Below are 21,302 nucleotides of genomic sequence, written 5' to 3'. Positions count from 1 at the left end.
AATCCATAGCAGAGCTCATGTCATGGCATTCCTCACATCGATCGGATGATGGCATGTGGAGAATTCCCGCAGACACTCCTGCTTGGAAGCATATTGAAGATGAGTGGCCCAGCTTTAAAACAGAGCCCAGAAACTTGAGACTTGGCCTGGGTATGGATGGAGTGAATCCATTTGGTTTCAAAAGCACCGCATACAGCGTGTGGCCAGTTGTGCTGGTGAATTACAACCTTCCACCATCAATGGCGATCAAGAAGGGACATCTTATGTTATCTCTTCTAATTCCAGGGAACATAAAGTCAAGCATATGGATGTTTATCTTGAACCACTGATTGATGAGTTGGAGGAACTATGGAGAGGTGTTGCGGTGGTGGACATTAGTAGGCCTCCCTCCTCTCGACACTTCGACTTAAAAGCAGTGTTGATGTGGACAATGCATGACTTTCCAGGATACAGCGATTGTTCTGGTAAGAATTCTAATTACCTCCCTACTCTATTACTATTGGCTATATATATTAATTAGACGGTTTGACTTTATTATTCTAACTTTTATTTATATTTTAACAGGTTTGAAAACATCGGGTAAACATGCATGTCTTGTTTGTGGCCCCTCGTTAGTACATGAGTATGCTGATGGTTTGTGTAAGACTATATTCGATAATCATCATCGATTTCTCCCCTCAGATCATCCTAAATATGTTGCTAGTAAGAGTAACATTCCTCCACAAACACTTCGTGCAAAAGATTGGAAGCGTATTTGGGAGTCTACAACTATTCTTCCTCCAGATGGCATGAACAGGTATAGTGATGTTTTTTCAATCTTGTTTTGTGTAGTCTCTAATTGGATTAAAGGTCACATAGAGCAATCCCTTGTGCAGGTACTCCATTTTTTTCCGGCTGCCATATTGGACCCATCTTAAGATCAACCATCTTCTTGATCCCATGCACATCTTCAAGAATGTGGGATCTGGTATTTGGGAACATATTACTGGTAAACGAGACAATGTTAGCGTACGTGAGGACTTGCGGGTCGCAGGACGTATGCGTCAAGCTTGGCCACGAGAGGTGGGTGGGCACGTTCGTCTTCCGCCTGCACCATGGATTATATCAAAGAAAGAGGAGAAGCAGGTAAAGCAGGCCATCACCACTTTGCGTACTCCCACTGGATGCATGAGATCATTGAAGGGAGCCTTTACAACCACTAAGAAAAGAGGCGTTGAGCAACTATATGGGTTGAAGTCCCACGATTGGCACAAGATGCTTCAAGTAAGTGTTTTCCAAGTCTTGTACGTACGTTGAAATTAAATTTTGTAATGCCATAAACCATAAATGTGCTCTTATGTGCGCAGTTCATACTACCTACTAGCATCGACCATTGTGCGAATAAGAGTTTGAAAAAATGTATTTATAAGATGGGCGAGCTTGTGAGGTATGTAAAACCCATGCTCAGATCACCCTTCATTATACCTTGCAAAATGAACGTGCATGAGGTATAACGTACTATTTATTTATTTTTCAGATATGTTAGTTCCAAAGCAATTGATCCAGCCACGTTGGATGATGCGCGTGTTATGGCAGTGGAGGTGGTTTGTTTGGTAGAGGAGACTTTTCCGCGAACCATTCTCACAAGTCAACTACATCTCATTGTGCATTTAGTGAACGAAATTGCTTTATGTGGTACTGTGCATGCACGTTGGATGTTCTTCCTAGAGCGCTTCATGAAGACCTTAAAAGACTTTGTGAGGCAAAGTGCAAGGCCTGAAGGAAGCATGGCCGAGGGTTGGTTGATACAAGAGTCTCTTGTATATATTTCAGAATTTCTTGGTCAGGTGGACAGCTCTTTGCCACGACTATGGAGCAATGAAGAGGACTTGAGGATGACCTCTATTGTGCCTCAAGGAAAAGGACAGAGTAAAGTAATTGACAGAACATTGATTGATGATCTCAATTTCACTTGTATCCTTAATAGTGATGTGATGAGCAGATGGGTTACAAGATATGAGGATGCAAAGACAAAAAGGCAAGCAGAAAGAGCTCTCTTTCGGAGGCAACATGGCTCTCGGAAGGCGTACCCTAAGCATCTAGCAACACTTCCGAATGATATCCATGTTGATTGGTTGCATGAGGAAATGGAGAGAGCAGAGAGCGACGAGGGGCTGCATATCACGGCGGAAGAATGGGAGTATGCACGAGGATGCATGTCAAAGGTACATAGAACTAATGTTTTGCATTAGTTGTAAGTGATTTGCTTTTAATATTTATTCACATTGCTTACACAAATATTGCTTCTATTTTGGTCCAGTGCACTATGTTCAATGCTATATGGTGTGAAGGCAAGCATTTTCGAACACAAAGAATTGATGAAAAGAGAAATACACAAGATTGCGGTGTCATTAGTAGCTTTGAGGGAGCTAATGGAAAAATGGATGATTATTGTGGCATAATCCAAGACATATTTAGGCTTGACTTTTGTCGCTTCTTTGTGTATGTTTTGGATGTCAAATGGCAAATAAACGTGGTGGAAAAAGGGCCTGATGCAACGATAAAACGCCATGCAAGTGGATATGTAACTATTGACTCTACAAAGTTCTGGCAAACAAAGAAAGATAGGCTCGTATTGCCACAACAATGTGAGCAGGTATGCATTTTTTTTACTAATGTGTTTCATGTACATATATATCTAAGCTCACGTACCCCTTGACTTTTGATATGCTAATTAATTACTGTACTGTGTGTATTTGAGTAGGTTATCTATCTACCAATGGTGCATGACATCAAATGGTGGTACGTCATCCCTATTGCACCACGTTCCAAAGTGATGTATAATACATTCACTGATATGGAGCATATGGAGGATGTAACAAGCCGCAATGAAGATGACGTCGAACATGCCATTGAAGATGTTGTGATCGATGATCAAGAAATAAGAGATGATCGTGATAATGAGGATGAGCATGCCATTTCTCATGATCATGAGAATGACCCTACCATTGAGGATGATGGTGATGTTGATGAGGATGATCAGGACATCGATACCATTATCAATGGAGTACAGAATATCGATAGTGGAATAAATTTAATCGTAGCCTTACCAATTGATCAAATGGATATTGATGTTGATCGTTTGACAAGGATGGATCTTATTGAAGATGAGATCGAACCCTTACCAATCCGTCACTGTATGTTCTAAATTGATGACATTTCTATCATCTCATATGCATGATTTATTTTTGAATATATTTCATTGTTGTAAATGCATGTAGTGGGATTGTGTAATGATGTATACTGTAATGTACTATGAGATGGTTTAAGGAAAATAGTTTTTAATTTTGTTAAGGAATTCAGTTTTTTTTCAGTTTTTCTTTGCCATGCGTGTATTAATCCGTGTGCAGTAGCGTGTATTTACCCGTGTATAATACCGAGTATCACCCCGTAAATATTACCGTGTATTTATGCGTGTATTACTGCGTGTATATAAATGCATTTATACACGCGTTTATAAATGCAAATATACACGCGAACTTAAATGCAAAAATACACGCGCCCGATTCTATTCAAATACAAGCGCGACCATACACGCGTTCGTAATTTATCGCGTGTATGAAGCGCGTGTATGGCAGCATTGTCTTGTAGTGTGTCCTAATAGATTTGCTGCAAACAGAATATCAGGACGAGTGCTCATGCCCGCAAATTGAAGACTATCAACAAGATTAGCACAGGGTTGATTTAAAGCTAATGATTCAACCTCAATATTTGCAGAAGTACTGCTAGTAGAGCTTGCAAGACAAGGAGTGTTTGTTGCCGAATGTGCAGTAGCCAATCCAAACTTTTGAACAATATCTTGGAAAAACTTTGTTTGACGAAGAAGCAAAATACCATTGTGACGATACCTTTGAACTTGAATACCAAGGCATGAATGGATGTCGCCAAGATTCACCATATCAAAGGCTGAGGATAAAACCTTTTTTACTTGTTGCATGAAAGATAGATTTTTAGACACAAGTATAGTGTCATCAACATAAAGGGCCAATATCACAAAATGGTTATCCACATTGCGCTTGATATAAAGATTTGGATCAGAGAAGCAAGAAACAAACCCCTGAGATGTGAGAAATTGATCAAGCTTGATGTACCATGATCGTGAAGCTTGTTTTAGTCCATACAAAGCACGGTGGAGTTGGCATACAAGATGTTCCTTTTCGGGAATTGTAAATCCTTCAAGTTGCTCCATATATATTTCCTCCTTTAAGTCTCTATTAAGAAAAGCCGTCTTAACATCCATTTGATGTATTTCCAAATCAAACTTAGTTGCAGCTAGTAGTACTCGAATGCTTGTACTATGAACTACGGGTGAAAAAGTGTCATGATAGTCAATCCCTGCAATTTGTGAGTATCCCTTTGCAACAAAACGAGCTTTGAATTTATCAAAGGATCCATGTGCCTTTGTTTTAGTCTTGTAAACCCACTTACATTTGATAGGAGTACGATCAGAAGGTAGATTGGTAAGAACCCATGTACCTTTCGAGATCAAAGACTCATATTCAGCTTCCATGGCTTCCTTCCATTGTTCCTTTTGTGGAGAGGACATAGCTTCTGCATAAGTTGACTTCACAAACAGCCAATACGTGATTAAAGGTTTCAAGATCATCATCATATACATGATTTGCACCGTGCTCAAGTTCAATAGGAAGATCAACATAGATATCAAGATCTGTAGCAGTCTCCTTTCAAAACCGTAGGATGAACATCAATAGACTTGTCTCCAATATCCATCAAAAGAGTGTTGTCATCATGCAAATCATTGTCCAAAAGTAGAAAAGGAAATGAAGTGAGTAATGTTTTTGTATCATCCGCATCATCTGTGCACCATGAACCTCCCAATCATTGAATATAGCATCTCGACTAACAATTGCCTTTTGAGAACTTGGATCGTAAAACTTGTAACCCTTTGAGTTGTCAGAATAACCAATAAAAATAACCTTCAAACCTGAAGGTTCTAGCTTGTGTCGTGTCTCTTTTGGGACATGAATATAAGCAATATAAGAGATTACCATGTCGAGGAGAAACCGCAATAGTGGTGCATCCTTTTTGATGCGACACTTTGTATTATCAAATCCAACAAATAGACCAAGATCCACAAGCCGCACAACAAAAAGTAAGTTTCTTTGTAAATCAAGAACATGTAAAACTCCTGGCAATATTTTGGTTGAGGAAGAAGTTCCCAAATACAATTCACCAATACCAATTACTTGGCAAGTTATATTATTAGCAAGATAAACCACTTTCTTGATAGGCATTGGATGATAATTGTGTAACCATTGCAATTGATATGTCATGTTGCCAGTAGCACCAGAATCAACAATAAAGAGAGAACCATCACGAACATGTAGTACCTTTTCTGGAGAGACATTATATATAATGAACCAAATTAGCCTCTTGATAAACATTGTCCTAATCATGAGGATTTTGTTGACTAGCATAAGCTTGATTTCGAGCTTCATCACATAATGCCTCTTGAAGCATCGATTGGATGAATGCCTTGTGCTCCCACAATATTCACAGGCTACAGAAGAGAAAGAACCCCTTGATAAACGAGGTTGCTTATTTGTAATACCGTGTTCTTCATCCTACTCTCATGCCCAACATTCAGATACCAAGTGACCAGTTTTGTCACAATAAGAACAACGTTTTTGAGGAAATCTCAAACGAGAAGAATTACCTCCTCTTTGCTTCGGTAATAATAACATCATTCTCTGAAGTGGATCAATAGGTTGAGGAGGGCATGCAAAAATACCAAGAGCAACCAATTCGTCTCCTTCCAAAATTAATAGCATCTTGTATTTCCAACCAGGAAATCCTTGGCCTTGAAAAAGAGGAACAGAACGTTGCCCAGAAGGAAATCCGTTAACAAGTATCGTGTTTGCCATGTCTGGTTGTGAGAACACGTACAAGATAAGTTCGTAGAACTTGCAGACCATGTACGAGATATGAGAAACGTGGCCAAAAATAGGCATGCACTAGACGACGAGCATAAAGTGATCATGTAAAGAATAGAACGTGAACCAAAATTAGAACTCTAAAAGTGGAGACCCGTGTCTCATGCACGTAAGCAAACTTAGAGGTCCATAAAAGACAAAAATAATAATAAGAAAAAGCACCGCGTTAAGAAAAAAAACACCGTGTTATGACATGACTTGCACGGCAAGTTTTATATCTAATTGTAGCTTGTACAACAAGCATCCGTCTGAAGCTTTCACGATCAAATCCTACTTACGACTTAGAGACAACTACCTATTTGCTCTCACAAAGAACCTATTTTACTATTTTAGATGCAGTTTACCTGAACTGTCCTAACTTTTGACTGAGAACTCCGATTGACAAACCGTTTTGATAGGTTTTAGTTTTAAGGACGCGATTAAGAAACAATTCTAATTACAACAAGTGGAGATTTAAAATCATGTAGGCAGCATATAATCAAAGAACCTGTGAGATCCCTCTGCCCCCCTCCGCGCACCGGACTCCAGGTAAGCTGAGAGCGGAAGCAGCCCCCTCATGCGCGGGGCAGGGTTTCTCACTCGGGGCCTCAATGTCCGAGCACGAGACTAGGCTGGTGGTCACTTCGAAAACCGAAACCGAGAAAATTTTCCATGCCCGAAAAGCGGGGACGATTCTACCTTTTTGAATTTTTCTTAACGAGTTTTCTAATGAGATCCAAATCTTAACTATCCTCCACTTGAATAAACCAGATAGAAGGAAACTATCATTAATATAATTTGATCATCTGAGCAATTCAACGCTTTTTTCCCAATCAAGATTGGGCACAGCCGTTGATTCACTCAATCGAGAAATTTATCAGGGCATTAACTATCTACTCGAAGCCTAGCGTAATCCTAAGATTTTTCAGTTTGATTATTAAAACTCCATGATTCCAGCCTAACCCCATCCGGCCCATGGGTTAGCCACCACCCTACTACCACTGGAATCGGTGGAACCAAATAAGTACTCACTCACCCTTAATTGAAATGCCTTTCTTAACTTTAGCTTTAGAAAATAGATACGCACACACTCCTCTTTAAAACTTTAATAAAAACAATCCATTGACAAACAAATTACTGGTTACACATGTCATACTTCAAAATTTCCATTGAGTCTTTGTTTCTCACAAAACAATATCACTTTGGACTCTCCATGAGACCAGCGAGTCAACAACAAGATCCAGTGATAGTTACAATAACATTGGTCTGTCATACAATATCTTCCTCCATATACGAATGGGTGTTCTCGGCACCACGAGCCCATGCATCGCCTGGTGAGAACCCTCCAGGATGTTCCTTAGGTGTCCTGGCACTTCACTCAGGGACCGCTTCGTCGACCCTCGTCCACCATCGTACCGAAAGCACACCATTTTAACCATACCGAGGCTGGTCAAGACCTCGGCAGGCTTTACCGCGTGAGCTGTCTCTCGAACACTCCCCGCCAGTTGTTGCAACCGAACTTCCCTTAGATAAACATATATGCCAAATGCTCCCTCCAGCATTCTGGCGTAAGACAGTCTTTTAAGAAAACAGGATTTCTATGCAAGTTTTGTTTTGATTTTTGTTTGAAAACCATGAGTAATCTTAAATCTGTATCCCAATACTTCTAGATCCAGGTATGAATTCCAAACAGAATTCCTCGAATTCTGTTAACTTGATCCTCAGATCAAAATCAAAAGTCTTAACTAGTTTCAGATTCGGTGGGTGTTTTGAGTGCATTTTTCCTAAACTGATCACATCGTCATTGACGAAGGGATTAGGTCTTGGTCAATAGTCTGAATCAGAGTGGGTGGTCTGGAAAGGTTCTTCCTAAACTATCTTTCTTGAAAGGTACTATTTCAATTTCTCTTTTTCTAAGTTTTGTTCGACGAATATTTGCTTACAGATTTCTAAAACATGGATTTCTTAAAAGGAATAAAATACTCATTTATCTCGATCTCTGACTTCGATAGTTTAATTGAATTTTCTCATTACCATCTTAGTGAATATGAAATGGTAGAATTTTCTCTCACATATTATCTACCTATCCATTTTTCTAATTTTTACGAAAATTAACAGAAGATTAAAGAGAACCCTTATTTAATTATAAAGATTCTATATGCATCTAATTATGCATAAAATCCAATTCTGATGAAAGTCACACTTTTATCATCATAAAAAAAATCATTTATGGTGAAAATCACTCTTTTAATAAAAAATATCTTTTATGCACCCATTTATGCATAAAAAACCATTTATGATGAAAATCAAACTTTTAATATATAAAAAAAATCTTTTATGCACCCATTTATGCATAAAAACCATTTATGATAAAAATCACACTTTTAATATAAAAAAAATCTTTTATGCAGCCATTTATGCATAAAAACCATTTATGATTAAAATCACACTTTTAATATAAAAAAAATATCTTTTATGCACCCTTTTTTTATGCATAAAAACCATTTATGATGAAAATCACACTTTTAATATAAAAAAATATCTTATGCATACTTCTATGCATGAAAATCAATTATGATAAAAGTAACACTTTTATAATAAAAATTAATCTTTTATGCATACTTCTATGCATGAAAATCAAATATGATAAAAGTAACACTTTTATAATTAAAAAAATAATCTTTTATGCATACTTCTATGCATGAAAATCAATTATGATAAAAGCAACACTTTTATACTAAAAATTAATCTTTTATGCATACTTCTATGCATGAAAATCAATTATGATAAAAGTAACACTTTTATAATAAAAAATAATAATCTTTTATGTATGAAAATCAAATATGATAGAAGTAACACTTTTATAATAATAAAAAAATCTTTTATGGATACTTCTATGCATGAAAATCAAATATGATAAAAGTAACACTTTTATAGTAAAAATAATAATCTTTTATGCAAACTTCTATGCATGAAAATCAATTATGATAAAAGTAACACTTTTATAATTAAAAAATTATCTTTTATGCATGAAAATCAAATATGATGGAAGAAACACGTTTATAATAAAAAAATAATCTTTTATGCATACTTTTATGCATAAAAATCAAATATGATAAAAGTAACACTTTTATAATAAAAAAATAATCTTTTCTATGCATGAAAATCAAATATAATGAAAGTAATACTTTTATAATAATACTAATTTTCTTTTATACAAATAATCAAAATGCATCTTCTATGCATGAAAATGATACTTTAGAATATAGAAACCATAAGGATTACTCTTTTAGAATAATAAAAGATGAAACTTATTTCACTAATTTTCAAAAATTTTGCCATAACCTCCTTTGTATGGCTGACCATTTTTTAATTTTTTAGTCTCTAAAATTAATTAAAAGTGCACCAAGAGTATTGAAATTATTCTAAAGTAAACATTATTCTACTTATTTAAGACAAACATAAAAACTTGACTTTAATCATTAATCATTCACCTAGGATAGAGAATGGTTGGATTTACTAGAGAAGAGAGGGAAATGCCTTTTGCAATGAGGCATAACATCACTTGCAATTTTAGAGAAGACAAAAAGCATAAAAAAACCATAAAATAAATGGAAAAGAGAAGAATCACCAAATTACTAATGAATCTGAGAGCTTTCCTTTGGCTTGATGGTTTGAAGGTTTAACTCTTGTTTGAGACAAGAGTGGCCACCAATCTTCTAGAAGAAGGAAGGTCAAAAGCTAATGAATTATGAATACAATTCACTGTTTTTGGCACTTGGAAGAGACAGGGTAATAGTGCAAAACACTATTAAGTTTCAACAAAGGGGAAGGCTTCTATTTATAGGAAAAAATGAGCTTCTAACCAAGCCAACTGATTCTAGAGTTTTCCAGATCAGTTTGGTCAATTTTAACCATTTTTAGGTCAGTTTTGCTCACTTTTTGGATCTAGCTGAAACAGGAGAGAGGAGAGATAAAAATATCCCATTATTTGGGAGTTTAAAACTCATTCAAGCATGTGAAATAGGCACCTCCTTCATGAGGAAAATTTCCCCATGCAGAGGTGTCAAAAATACATCATTTCACCTAAATATCTCTCTTTTTTAACTATTAACCTTGTCCTTAGTCAACTCTTCATCTTATGTGAGTATTTACTCATTTTTGGGGGATTTTTCTTTTATCTCCTCCCTATTTGGATGAATCTTATTGGTCCATAGGAACCTTAATTTAAAATTTCGAAAAAATCTTCACCCCCAGGATAATGCCTCTTGAACAAATTATACTTAATATCTAATGCACCTTTTGGAAATCTTTTTGAACTTCTGTTTCAGGGGAACTTATTTTAATAAGATGAGATATTTTTCTATCCAAAAATATTTAAAATCTGAATATTCTCTTTCTAGAATATTTTCTCTCTCTAGGCTGGTAGAAACAAGATCTTTTATATTTCTGAAGAGGGATTTGATTACAAGAGAAGATGCTGGACATCTTGAGAGGCTAGGGAGGAATCTTACATTCTCTCCCACTTGAAAAATGCGAGATGTCCTCATCTCACAAACTGGGGGTAATCCCGCAAACAGATCGGCTTCATTCTCCCAGGTGGCATCTTCAAAAGGATAGAACTTCCATTTTACTAATAATTCTCTGAGAATTCTGTTCCTGAGAATCTTTTCTCGAACATCAAGAATTTTGTCAAGTTGAAGTTCCATCTGCCCTTGGGTTGAAGAGGTCAGGATTTCATCATCAAGCGCATGATTTGGGCTTGGCACATATTTCTTTAGAAGGCTTACATGGAATACATTATGAACTTTAAGATGAGGAGGCAGAAGAAGCTCGTAGGCTAAGTCACCTACTTTCTTTGTAATCAGATATGGCCCACAATATCTGGGGGATAACTTCATGTACTTCCCAAGAGATAAAGAACTTCTTTTGGGCCGTACTCGAATGAAGACCATATTTGCTTCTTTGAATTCTCTGTCTATCGTCTTCTTATCTGCATACTTCTTCTGTCGATCCTGGGCAGCTTTTATATCTTTACAAATTGCCTGCATCTGCTGCTCCATGTTGTCAAGCATCTGTTTGGACATCTTGACCCTAATCAATGGGTCGGACCAAGTTAATGGAGTTAAGCAATCTTGTCCATACAAAGCTTTAAAAGGTCTCATCCCGATACTTCGGTGATAAGAAGCATTGTAGGCGAACTCGACTAGGTGTAGATAGCTTAGCCACTTCTTGGGTTCCCTGCCCACAGCATGACCGAAGTATATCTTCAATTACTTGGTTTACTCTTTAAGTTTGACCATCGGTCTCAAGGTGATAAGTTGTGCTGAGATCCAAGAAAGTTCCCACTGCTTCGAAAAATGCAGTCCAGAACCTTGAAGTAAATTTGGGATCTCGGTCACTTACTATTCTCCTGGGTAGGCCATGCAATCTGAAGATTTCTTTGAGGAACACTCTGGCCACATCCACTGCAGTGTAGGTTTCTTTTACTGGAATCAGATAGGCAACTTTGGTTAGTCTATCAACTACCACGAAAATGGAGTTGTAACCTGATTGTACTGAAGGTAATCGAGTAATAAAATCCATACTGATACATTCCCACTTCATCTAGGGGATGTCCAATGGATGTAACTTCCCAGGCATTTTTACTCCTTCATCTTTGACTTTTTGGCATGTTAGACATTGACGTACATGATTCAGTACATCCTTTTTCAGACGAGGACAAAAGAAGCTTTTCTTTACAGACATGTTGGTTTTGATGAAACCTGGATGTCCTGCTATAAGGCTATCATGGGCTTCATTTAGAATTTGACCCTTCGTTCCCTCATCATTGGGAATGCATAGCCTGTGATTATAATACATATAATGCCATCATCTAGGTTGTACCCTTGAACTCTGTTCAACTCCCGAGGAGTTTTGCTTTCCTGCATAAGTAGGGTAGCAATAGGGCCAAAGAATCTATCCTGCATGATCTTCTTACTTGCTTGAATAATCAAAGGATTTGATATTACAGTAATTGCAAGCAAGGAGGCTTTTCTACTGAGGGCATCTACTACCACATTCTCTTTGCCTGGGCAGTACTTGATTTCAAAATCAAATTCCTGCAAGGTCTGCATCCACCTTCTTTGGCGCATGTTGAGGTCCTTCTGAGTAAAGATCCACTTTAAGCTCTGATGATCATCAAAGTGAATCTTCTTCCCAGTAGGTCATGTCTCCACAACTTGCACTGCTGAAAGTAATTCCAAGTCGTGGACAGCATAATTCCTCTCATGCGTTCTGAGCTTTCGGGATTCATAGGCCATTGCATGACCTTCCTACATGAGTGACCTCCTAGGGCAAAACCACTAGCATCAGTTACTACCTCAAAGGGTAGAGAGAAATCTGGCAGCTTCAGAACAGGACTGGTTACCAAGGCGGTCTTCAGCTTATCAAAAGCACTCTAGCACCTGGCAGACCATTGAAACGGGGTATTCTTCTTGAGAAGATTAGTCAGAGGGAAGCTATGAGAGCATACTTTGGTATAAAAATTCCATACCAACCAGTCAATCCCAAGAATCCTCTGACTTCTTTCACTGTCTTTGGTTCCGGCCAATCTATGACTGCTTGGACTTTTGCGGAATCTGGAGAAATTCCATCTTTGGATACCAGAAAGCCCAAGTATTCAACGTGGTCGGCAGAGAAAGTGCATTTTCTCTTTTTAGCAAAGAGTTGATGCTTCCTTAGAATCTCAAGAACTTTTCGGACATGAGTCTCATGATCAGCTGCATTCCTTGAGTAAATCAGAATGTCATCAAAGAAAACTAGAACAAAATCATCCAAGTATTCTCTGAGGATGTCTTGCAGTAGGCGATTGAATGTAGCTGGGGCATTAGTTAATCCGAATGGCATGACAGTAAATTCATAATGCCCATAGCGAGTATTGATGACTGTTTTTGGTATATCTTGATCGTTGATCCTGATCTGGTAATACCCGGATTTGAGATCTATTTTTGTGAAGATCTGGGCTCCATTTAGCCTGTCCAAAAGCTCATCAATTCTTGGGATAGGATACTTATTCTTAACTGTCAGTTGATTTAGACCTCTGTAGTCCACACAGAGTCTAAGCGTCCCATCTTTCTTTTTCGGAAAGAGAACTGGCGCACCCCAAGGTGAAACACTGGGTCTTACAAATTCTTGTTCTAACAGCTGTCTAAGCTATTCCTTGAGTTCAATGGCTTCAAGAACTGGCATTTTGTACGTGCGCAGGGCTACTGGCGGAGGGTCAATTCAATCACATGATCTAATTCCTGAATTGGAGGCATTTTAGTTAGCTCTGCTGGGAATAGATCATCAAATTCACTTAACCATTCTGGTTCTTTAGCCTTAAGCTTTGAGTCTACTGGGTTCATTTTGACAACATAAATTTGCTACTTCTTCCTAAGTCCTTTCAGCAACCTAGAAGCTTTTACTAACTGAGGGCCTGGGGATCCGAAAACTCCAGTTCGTTGAACTTTGTTCCCGTGAAGGTCATGGAAGGAAATGGTTCCATTGTGACAGTGTATGTCAGCTTGATTTTTGTGGAGCCAATCCATTCCAAGGATCCCGTCGAAAACTCCCAGCGGTAAGACTTTAAACTGACAGTCGGTTACATTACCATCTAGATTGAACTGGATAAGATCTGTCTCATGGTGAGTGAAAAGAATCTTCCCACTAGCTAATAGGTTTCCTTGATTTCTGTTCTAAGACTAGCTTACGCAAGCATCGAGGGGAAATGAATGAATGAGAACTGCCTGAATCAATCAAAAGCTTAAAAGACTTACCTTGATACTCTACTGGAGAATGGATGACTGAGAACTGATAGTTAGGCCCTTGATTTTCAATTGCAGCATAGATCTGTCCTTTTTTCTCTTCTACTACATCTGAAATTGTGACTGCTCTGGCTACTGCAGTCTGAGGTGGAACTCTTTCTCTTTGGTTGCCCTAGTTCTGGAAAGGAGTTCTAAGATTACTTTGGACAGAGGAAGATGGCTGAGCTGGACTTTTTCTGGGGTTTCCCTGGCTTGGGTGAGATGGACCCTGATTAGACTGGTATATGAAGGGGTTGGTCTCTGAACTCGGGGTCCTTGACTTCCTTGTCCCCTTGACATGGCAGGAGTCGGGTAGTCTTTTAACTGGTGACCAAACCCCTGGCATCCAAAACATCGGTTTTCAGTTCTGATCTCATCCCTCTGATTTCTTGAAAGGGGTGGGGCTTGTGAGAAAGTATTCTGGGGGAAGGATCTTCCTTCACTTCTGAATCTTCCTGCATCCTGATTCTGATTCGGGCCTTGCTTCCTCTTTGGGGGTGAAAAGTTTGAAGTACGTCCCTGGGCTTGGAATCTTTTAAAGTTAGAGGGTGCACGCTTTGGCGGGACCTTTACTACAAACGCTTTGGCAAAATCTTTTGCCATTCTTACTGCTTCAGCCATGGACACTAACTTGGCATTTTTGACCAGTGTGTCCAAGGGTTCGTTTATTCCCCGAATGAACCTGGCCATGAGTTGCTCTTCATCTAGAGGTGGTGAATATTTGAGTAGAAGAGCAAAGGCCTGGTGATATTCCTCGATGGTTTTGCTCTCGAGCTTTAGCTCTAAGAATTCGTTCTGGCTGAGTCCTATGAAGAGCCTTGCGAACATCAGGGTCAAGCTCGTCATCTTCAAAGACAGGGTCTGGGTGACGGCCACGGTTTCCTCGTCTCATGATTCTGCCAAATTTTTTTATATATTATTAAATTTTTATTTTGATATCATCCACGAGATCCTAAGATTTAAGAGATTCGGAAAACAATTTCTTAAACAAGACAATGATCTTATTGGAGATCTATGACAAATGTCCGATAACATATTTTTCTTTATCAGATCTTTCGTAAACAATCACTTATACAACAGGAAATTTTTTCTCCATAAAACATTTCTTTATTTATATAAAAGTTGCAATATGTACATAGAGCAGCTCGGCTCGAGAATCACCGCCTCAGTCGTAATCGCATAAAGGAGCGAAACTGCGAAGAAGACATACCATGGTATACACAATTCATTACATAAAGAGGTGCTCTAATTCTATTTCTCGGGATAAAGCGGCTAAGAAGTCTAAAAAATCGGCATGAAGTTCTGAAGTTCCTGGGGTGAATAATCACAGAGTAGAACGTGCTGAACAAGCCCTAGTCTTATCAGAATCATGGCCAAGGAAATATTTTGCCTGAGCCTCTGTTGTTGACTGGTACTGATGTTAATACACCGTCCTCCAGAGAACCACATATATGGATGTCGCTCAAGAGGATCAGGAAAGTAAAGACTCTCAAAATGGCGAGCGAGTCTCACTCTGCTCATTCGGGTTGTAGCAGAGTTCATAAGGTGATCAAACGCAAAAGCTATCATATCCTGACTCTGAGAGAGTCTAGGAATTCCAGATAGGTTTGGGGTGTCCATCTATAAATTTCTAATTCAATTTATAAGTTTTCAATTTTTGAAGTTCATTCACATAGTATTAACAAGTGAAAAACATTTCTTTCCCAGATATCTATAAAAAAAATTAGGCAATTTCTGCTCTAATACCAACTGTGAGATCCCTCTGCCCCCCTCTCCGCATCGGACTCCCGGTAGCTGACAATGGAAGCAGCCCCCTCCTGCGCAGGGCAAGGTTTCTCACTCGGGGCTTCGCCCACGAATGTCCGGGCACGAGACTAGGCTGGTGGTCACTCCGAAAACCGAAACCGCGAAAATTTTCCATGCCCGAAAAGCGGGGACGATTCCACCTTTTTGAATTTTTCTTAACGAGTTTTCTAACGAGATCAAAATCTAAACTATCCTCCACCTGAATAAACCAGATAGAAGAAAACTATCACTGATATAATTTGATCATCTGAGCAATTCAACACTTTTTTCCTAATTAAGAATAGGCACAGCCGTATCGAGAAATTTATCAGGGCATTAACTATCTACTCGAAGCCTAGCGTAATCCTAAGATTTTTCAGTTTGATTATTAAAACTCCATGATTCCAGCCTAACCCCATCCGGCGGCCCATGGGTTAGCCACCACCCTACCACTAGAATCGGTGGAACCAAACAAGTACTCACCCACCCATAATTGAAATGCCTTTCTTAACTTTAGCTTTAGAAAATAGATACGCACACACTCCTCTTTAAAACTTTAATAAAAACAATCCATTGACAAACAAATTACTGGTTACACATGTCATACTTCAAAATTTCCATTGAGTCTTTGTTTCTCACAAAACAGTATCACTCTGGACTCTCTGTTGAGACCAACGAGTCAACAACGAGATCCAATGATAGAACCAATCAAAACTACACAAAACTGTTACCAAAGATCAATCTTGTAAGAAATGAAATCATAATCATAAATTGAACAAGAAGACGTAGATGCTTCTCTTATTATTAGAATCTCTTTGATACCATGTTGAGGGGGAGAGACGAGACAAGAGACACCATATACACTCCACAAGAATGAATCATATTAGTCTTAAGTCACATATATATAGGCAAGACCTAGAGTGAGTCAGGGCTAGCTATATATAGCTCCAACAGGAAACTCTTCTATCACCATGATAAATGAATAAAACAATTTATATTCACAACAAAAGCTATTCAAGCATGCTTGAAACACAATTCTTTAACATAATTTGAGATATAAATATTTTAGCTTTCAACATTATTCACGAATCTACTTTCAATTACATTTTATGTGAATTGGACACACTCTTATACATGTTTGCAAGAATATCCCATAATTCTTCAACTAAATCACAATGTTCAATGTGAGGTGTGATTACTTGCCTTACAATTTGCTCATCACTGTTTTGTTCTTCAGATTCAAATTCTTGAGCTCCATATGCTAGTGGTTGGCTAAATCGTAGGCTTCTTGAACTATTTTCTTACCTTTTCCATAATAAAGAACAAAGGGCACTGGTTCCTCCTCTATACTTGTCACTCTGCTCCTATTTTGAATCTTTGTGCATGATAATGTGTATTGTCTAGTTTCTTTATGGTGCTCCAGTAAAACTTTAACATCTTGACGATCTTTGTAAACAACTTAACATAAAAGAAAAGGCTTTTAAAAATTGACTTTCTTCACACATGCAAGTGTGGGCTTCCAAAAACATACCTGCCTCTCCCAAACCTATGTGGGCACACTATCTTGATCAAAGCTTTTGCAAGGAAACTTTAGTTTTACCAACCTTGAGTGAATTAATGACATCACCAAAAATTTAGTCATAAACTAGTCAAATATTCTATCTTCTAATTCTTTACCCCACCAAAACTATTTATTCCATGAGTCTCATAGACCTAGATGATCATGTATAATTAATAAAATTCAAAATTACTCATCATTAAGCACGCCCTATATCGACTCGGATTCTCTCGTATACACTTATCGATTAATTTATTTCATATCAAAAGAATTTGAAGAAAAATAATAAAAAGAGAGTTTGTGTACTTCCCTGATATATTTGAAGATGTCTTGATTGATTGGAATCCATGTCTACTCTCAAGAAGTTGTGGAAGAGCTGTTCGTAGATTTAGCAAGCCTCTTAGATCTGCTGTCAAGGGTGCAACGTGCAACAGGTATAACTTCATGCATAGTTATCAGAAACTTGTCGTGTGGGTACTTAAAATTACTAGAACATGTGTATTCTACAACCTAGTGTGGGGCGAAATTGCCAAAATTAGCTGCATGTGAAAGTCAACTCCCCCCCTCCATAATTGATAAACAAGAAATTAGAATTGGATCACATAAATCAATTACAACATAGAGCATGATAGATAATAATCTTCAATAGTAGACATGAGTGAGAGAGAGAAAGAAATAGACAGAGAACACCGTCAACAGTCTCACCGAGTACAATCATCCCCCCCTTGCATGAGTATTTAAATGTATTAATTTTGTTTCAGGCCAAAGTGACCTGTTTACAACAAGTGTCCTTCTATAAATATTAAAGAAGGTAATTAAATCTTAGATAAAATAAAACATCTTAATTTTATCTATTTTTAGGCCTGCAAAACTAATGTATGTCAAAAGTACTCCTCTGATGCATTGAATTCTAAAGAAAGTCACAACATAAATATTAGATCGTATAAATGTCTAATTTTGCATACTTTTTTGTTATTTACAGTCTTGTCCAAATACCTTCACTCATTTCAACTTTGCTAAAAATATAATATCGCAATAAATATAATCATGCCAAAATGTGAACCAATATGCACGTCAAAAATGTGTAACCATCATCATGTCGCCCGCACTAGCCCTGCCACCACTGATCCATTGTAACATACCTCTGAGATTAACCAAGTTATGATTAAAGATAATGCTAAGTTTTGGATGCTACAGATTTCAGTAATGCTAAGTTACAGATTTCAGTAATGAATTTCAACAGGTTTTCAGTGGTTTTTTAGCAGTAAAGATTCTAAGTGTTAAAATTAAGTGAAAATTTAAGATTGAGTTTTCAATTAGTTAGCATACTCAAAAAAAGCCTTTATAAGTGTGTAGATGGACAAGCAAATCAAAATTTTATAAAAAGTAAAACGTGACCTATTTTTGGAGATGACTCACATACAGCAGATTTTAGTGATTTCACCCACGTTGGGGGTTGTAGGCCGCACATATTCCAGTAATTTTAAGTATCCATACAGCTAGTATGGATGATAACTGTGCGCGGAGTTATACCTGTTGTAGATTAAAGCCTTGACAGCAGATTTGAGAGGCTTGCCAAATCTAGAAGTAGCTCTTCCACAACTTTAGGAGAGTAGACATGGATTCCCAATCAATCAAGACATCAGCAAATATATCGGGGAAGTATACAAACACTCTTTCTATTATTTTTCTTTAAATTATTTTGAGATTAAATAAATATATTGATAAGCGTGTATATGGGAGAATTTGAGACGATGTATGGCATGTTTAACCATGGGAATGATGGGAAACCACCACGAGAAGAGGAGGAGGGGGGGGTTCCCGCAAAGAACTATTGTTGATTGCCTTAGTTTGACTCATAGAATAAAACTTTGGAGTTAAAGAATTAGAAGATAGAATATTTGACTAGTTTATGACTAGAGTCTAGGAATAACCTTCATTAGGGGCTATTTTGCAAAGACTCTATCTGTCTGTGTGTTTAGAATTAGATTTTGAGATAAAACAAAAGTTTTAGAGGACAAGAAACTGTACAAGAGTGTAAGAGACTATAGAAAGCCAAATTCCTTTTGTTTTTGAGTTATTCGAGTGCAAAGTGGGCACTTGGCTGTTTTTTATAGTTTCACGCTGAAAACACAACTTTGGCTATTTTGAATGCTCTCAAACAAAGAGACCTTAGAACTCGTTTTTAGAGAACCATCACTGAGACGTGCTTTAAAGAGCATTAGAAGTCCTAAAACTTTATAGTTTTGTCCTTTCTCTAATTCTACATAGATTGAAAGATATTACTTTCCCAAAGAAACCAGTTATTAGGCTTTGTCTACCTTGTCTATATAGACCGGATGGACTAATGCATAAGCATAGTTAAGACATAGTTATAGTGACTAGAGATGACCTCCCTCGTTAGAACATGATAATTGATTATGTTCAAAACAAGGACTCCCATGTGACTTAAAAGATAAATAGAAGTTAAAGACTTTAAATTAAAAGCTTGTTTTATACTTAAAATTGATTTTGATTGATTTGAATATGCATGCCTTGAAAGATTATGGACTAGAGATGATTGTAGGATGATATGTATGAGTTATGATTGCTTTGTTTTGGGATGAATGATTAATATGCACGCGTATGATTGATTGATATGCATATGTATGATGAGACACGACATGAGATTTTGAGATTCACGCCGACTGTCCTTAGACAGGGAACGCTGGACAGAGAATGAGATTTATGCCCTCTGGGAGCCATGTGGTAGAACCTAGAGAGGACGAGATTCAGAAAGAGGCATACCCGAGGATAGCTGCGATGTCTAGTGTGGAGGTTGGGTGAACAGGCATCAGAGAAAGCCCTAGATTGGCTGGATTTTGGTCAGTATGACTAACCATGTTGTCGAGCATGGTGATGATGATAGAGTCTTGAGACAGACACATACATTGTGATTGATTGAGATGCTATGCTGTAATTGATAGAGATTTATATCATGTGAATGTTTGTTTGAGATTACATGATTCTTTGGTTATGTGATAAGAATCTTAGATATGCATGCATGCTGTAATTGATAGAGATTTATATCATGTGAATGTTTGTTTGAGATGCTATGCTGTAATTGATAGAGATTTATATCATGTGAATGTTTGTTTGAGATGCTATGTTGTAATTGATAGAGATTTATATCATGTGAATGTTTGTTTGAGATTACATGATTCTTTGGTTATGTGATAAGAATCTTAGATATGCATGCATGCTTGTTTGCTATTTGAGAAGGTTGATTTGATTGTATTGCTATGTAGAAACTTCAGGATTAAATAAGTTTAATGTTTTTTTAGATGAAGTTGTATGATTAAGATATGGTTAGAATTTGGGTACGTTTCATCCAATATCAAACACACATGCACAAGATTATATCTAGTGACTATCTACCGAACACGGTGCGACTAGCACCTCACTAACCATGTGGCAGATAATCAGAAATAAATATCGATGATAAAATTATCTATTAAAATAACATTTTCAATAATTCAAATAATTTTCATAATCCATAACATTCGATCAATGTATCTGCATTCTAAATGCCCTTTTTCTATCCATAACATTCAGTCAATGTATCCATAACCTTCTGTCAATGTATTTACATACTAAATACCCTTTTTGTATCCATAACATTCGGTCAATGTATCTACATACTAAATGCCCTTTTTGTTTGATTTTGGATCTTTTTTAGAGTAATTCTTCATTACTACGTGTGTCTCTATATCTTTCAATTAATCTTTGAGCTTTTTTTTATAAGTGGCTAGGTCTCTTGGGAAGGTATTGATGACACCACCTTTCTACCTTACCCTTTAATGAACACAAAAGGTAATCCAAATAACTCTCTTCAATCCCATTAAATTATGTCCACTTTTAGAATTCTTGCATTTGTACTTTTGTATCCCATTTAAGTATTGGACTCACCATTTTGATTGTCCCTTAACTGGATTTTGTTTTCTTGTTCTCATCTATGCAAAGTAGAAGAATCGAGGGTGACTATTTCCTTGCTCATGTCTTTTTGACTTTTTTTCTTATGAACTGGATAAGTGTGTGACGAAGGTCCAAACCTTGGGGTTAAGCCTCAAAGGAAAATCTAGTCAATGGTTTCAATCACTAAGATTGTTGGCCAATGATGAG

At 37.4% G+C, this 21,302-nt stretch overlaps 1 protein-coding gene across 1 annotated transcript; it reads left to right on the top strand.

Moving 5' to 3' along the window:
- Positions 1-304: 304 nt before the first annotated feature.
- LOC147640208 (uncharacterized) lies at positions 305-5,905 on the top strand. The gene is made up of 4 exons (XM_086824750.1): positions 305-464; positions 565-796; positions 876-1,062; positions 5,849-5,905. Exons 1-4 carry the CDS (start codon positions 305-307, stop codon positions 5,903-5,905), a joined length of 636 nt encoding a protein of 211 aa, XP_086680876.1.
- Positions 5,906-21,302: the final 15,397 nt, after the last annotated feature.

This window comes from Cibotium barometz, chromosome 3 (genome assembly GCF_041138505.1).
Source record: "Cibotium barometz isolate CiBa-2024 chromosome 3, ASM4113850v1, whole genome shotgun sequence".
Classification (NCBI taxonomy): Eukaryota; Viridiplantae; Streptophyta; class Polypodiopsida; order Cyatheales; family Cibotiaceae; genus Cibotium; species Cibotium barometz.
The sequence above is the reverse complement of the archived record's forward strand: the minus strand, read 5'-3'. Positions and strand labels throughout refer to the sequence as shown.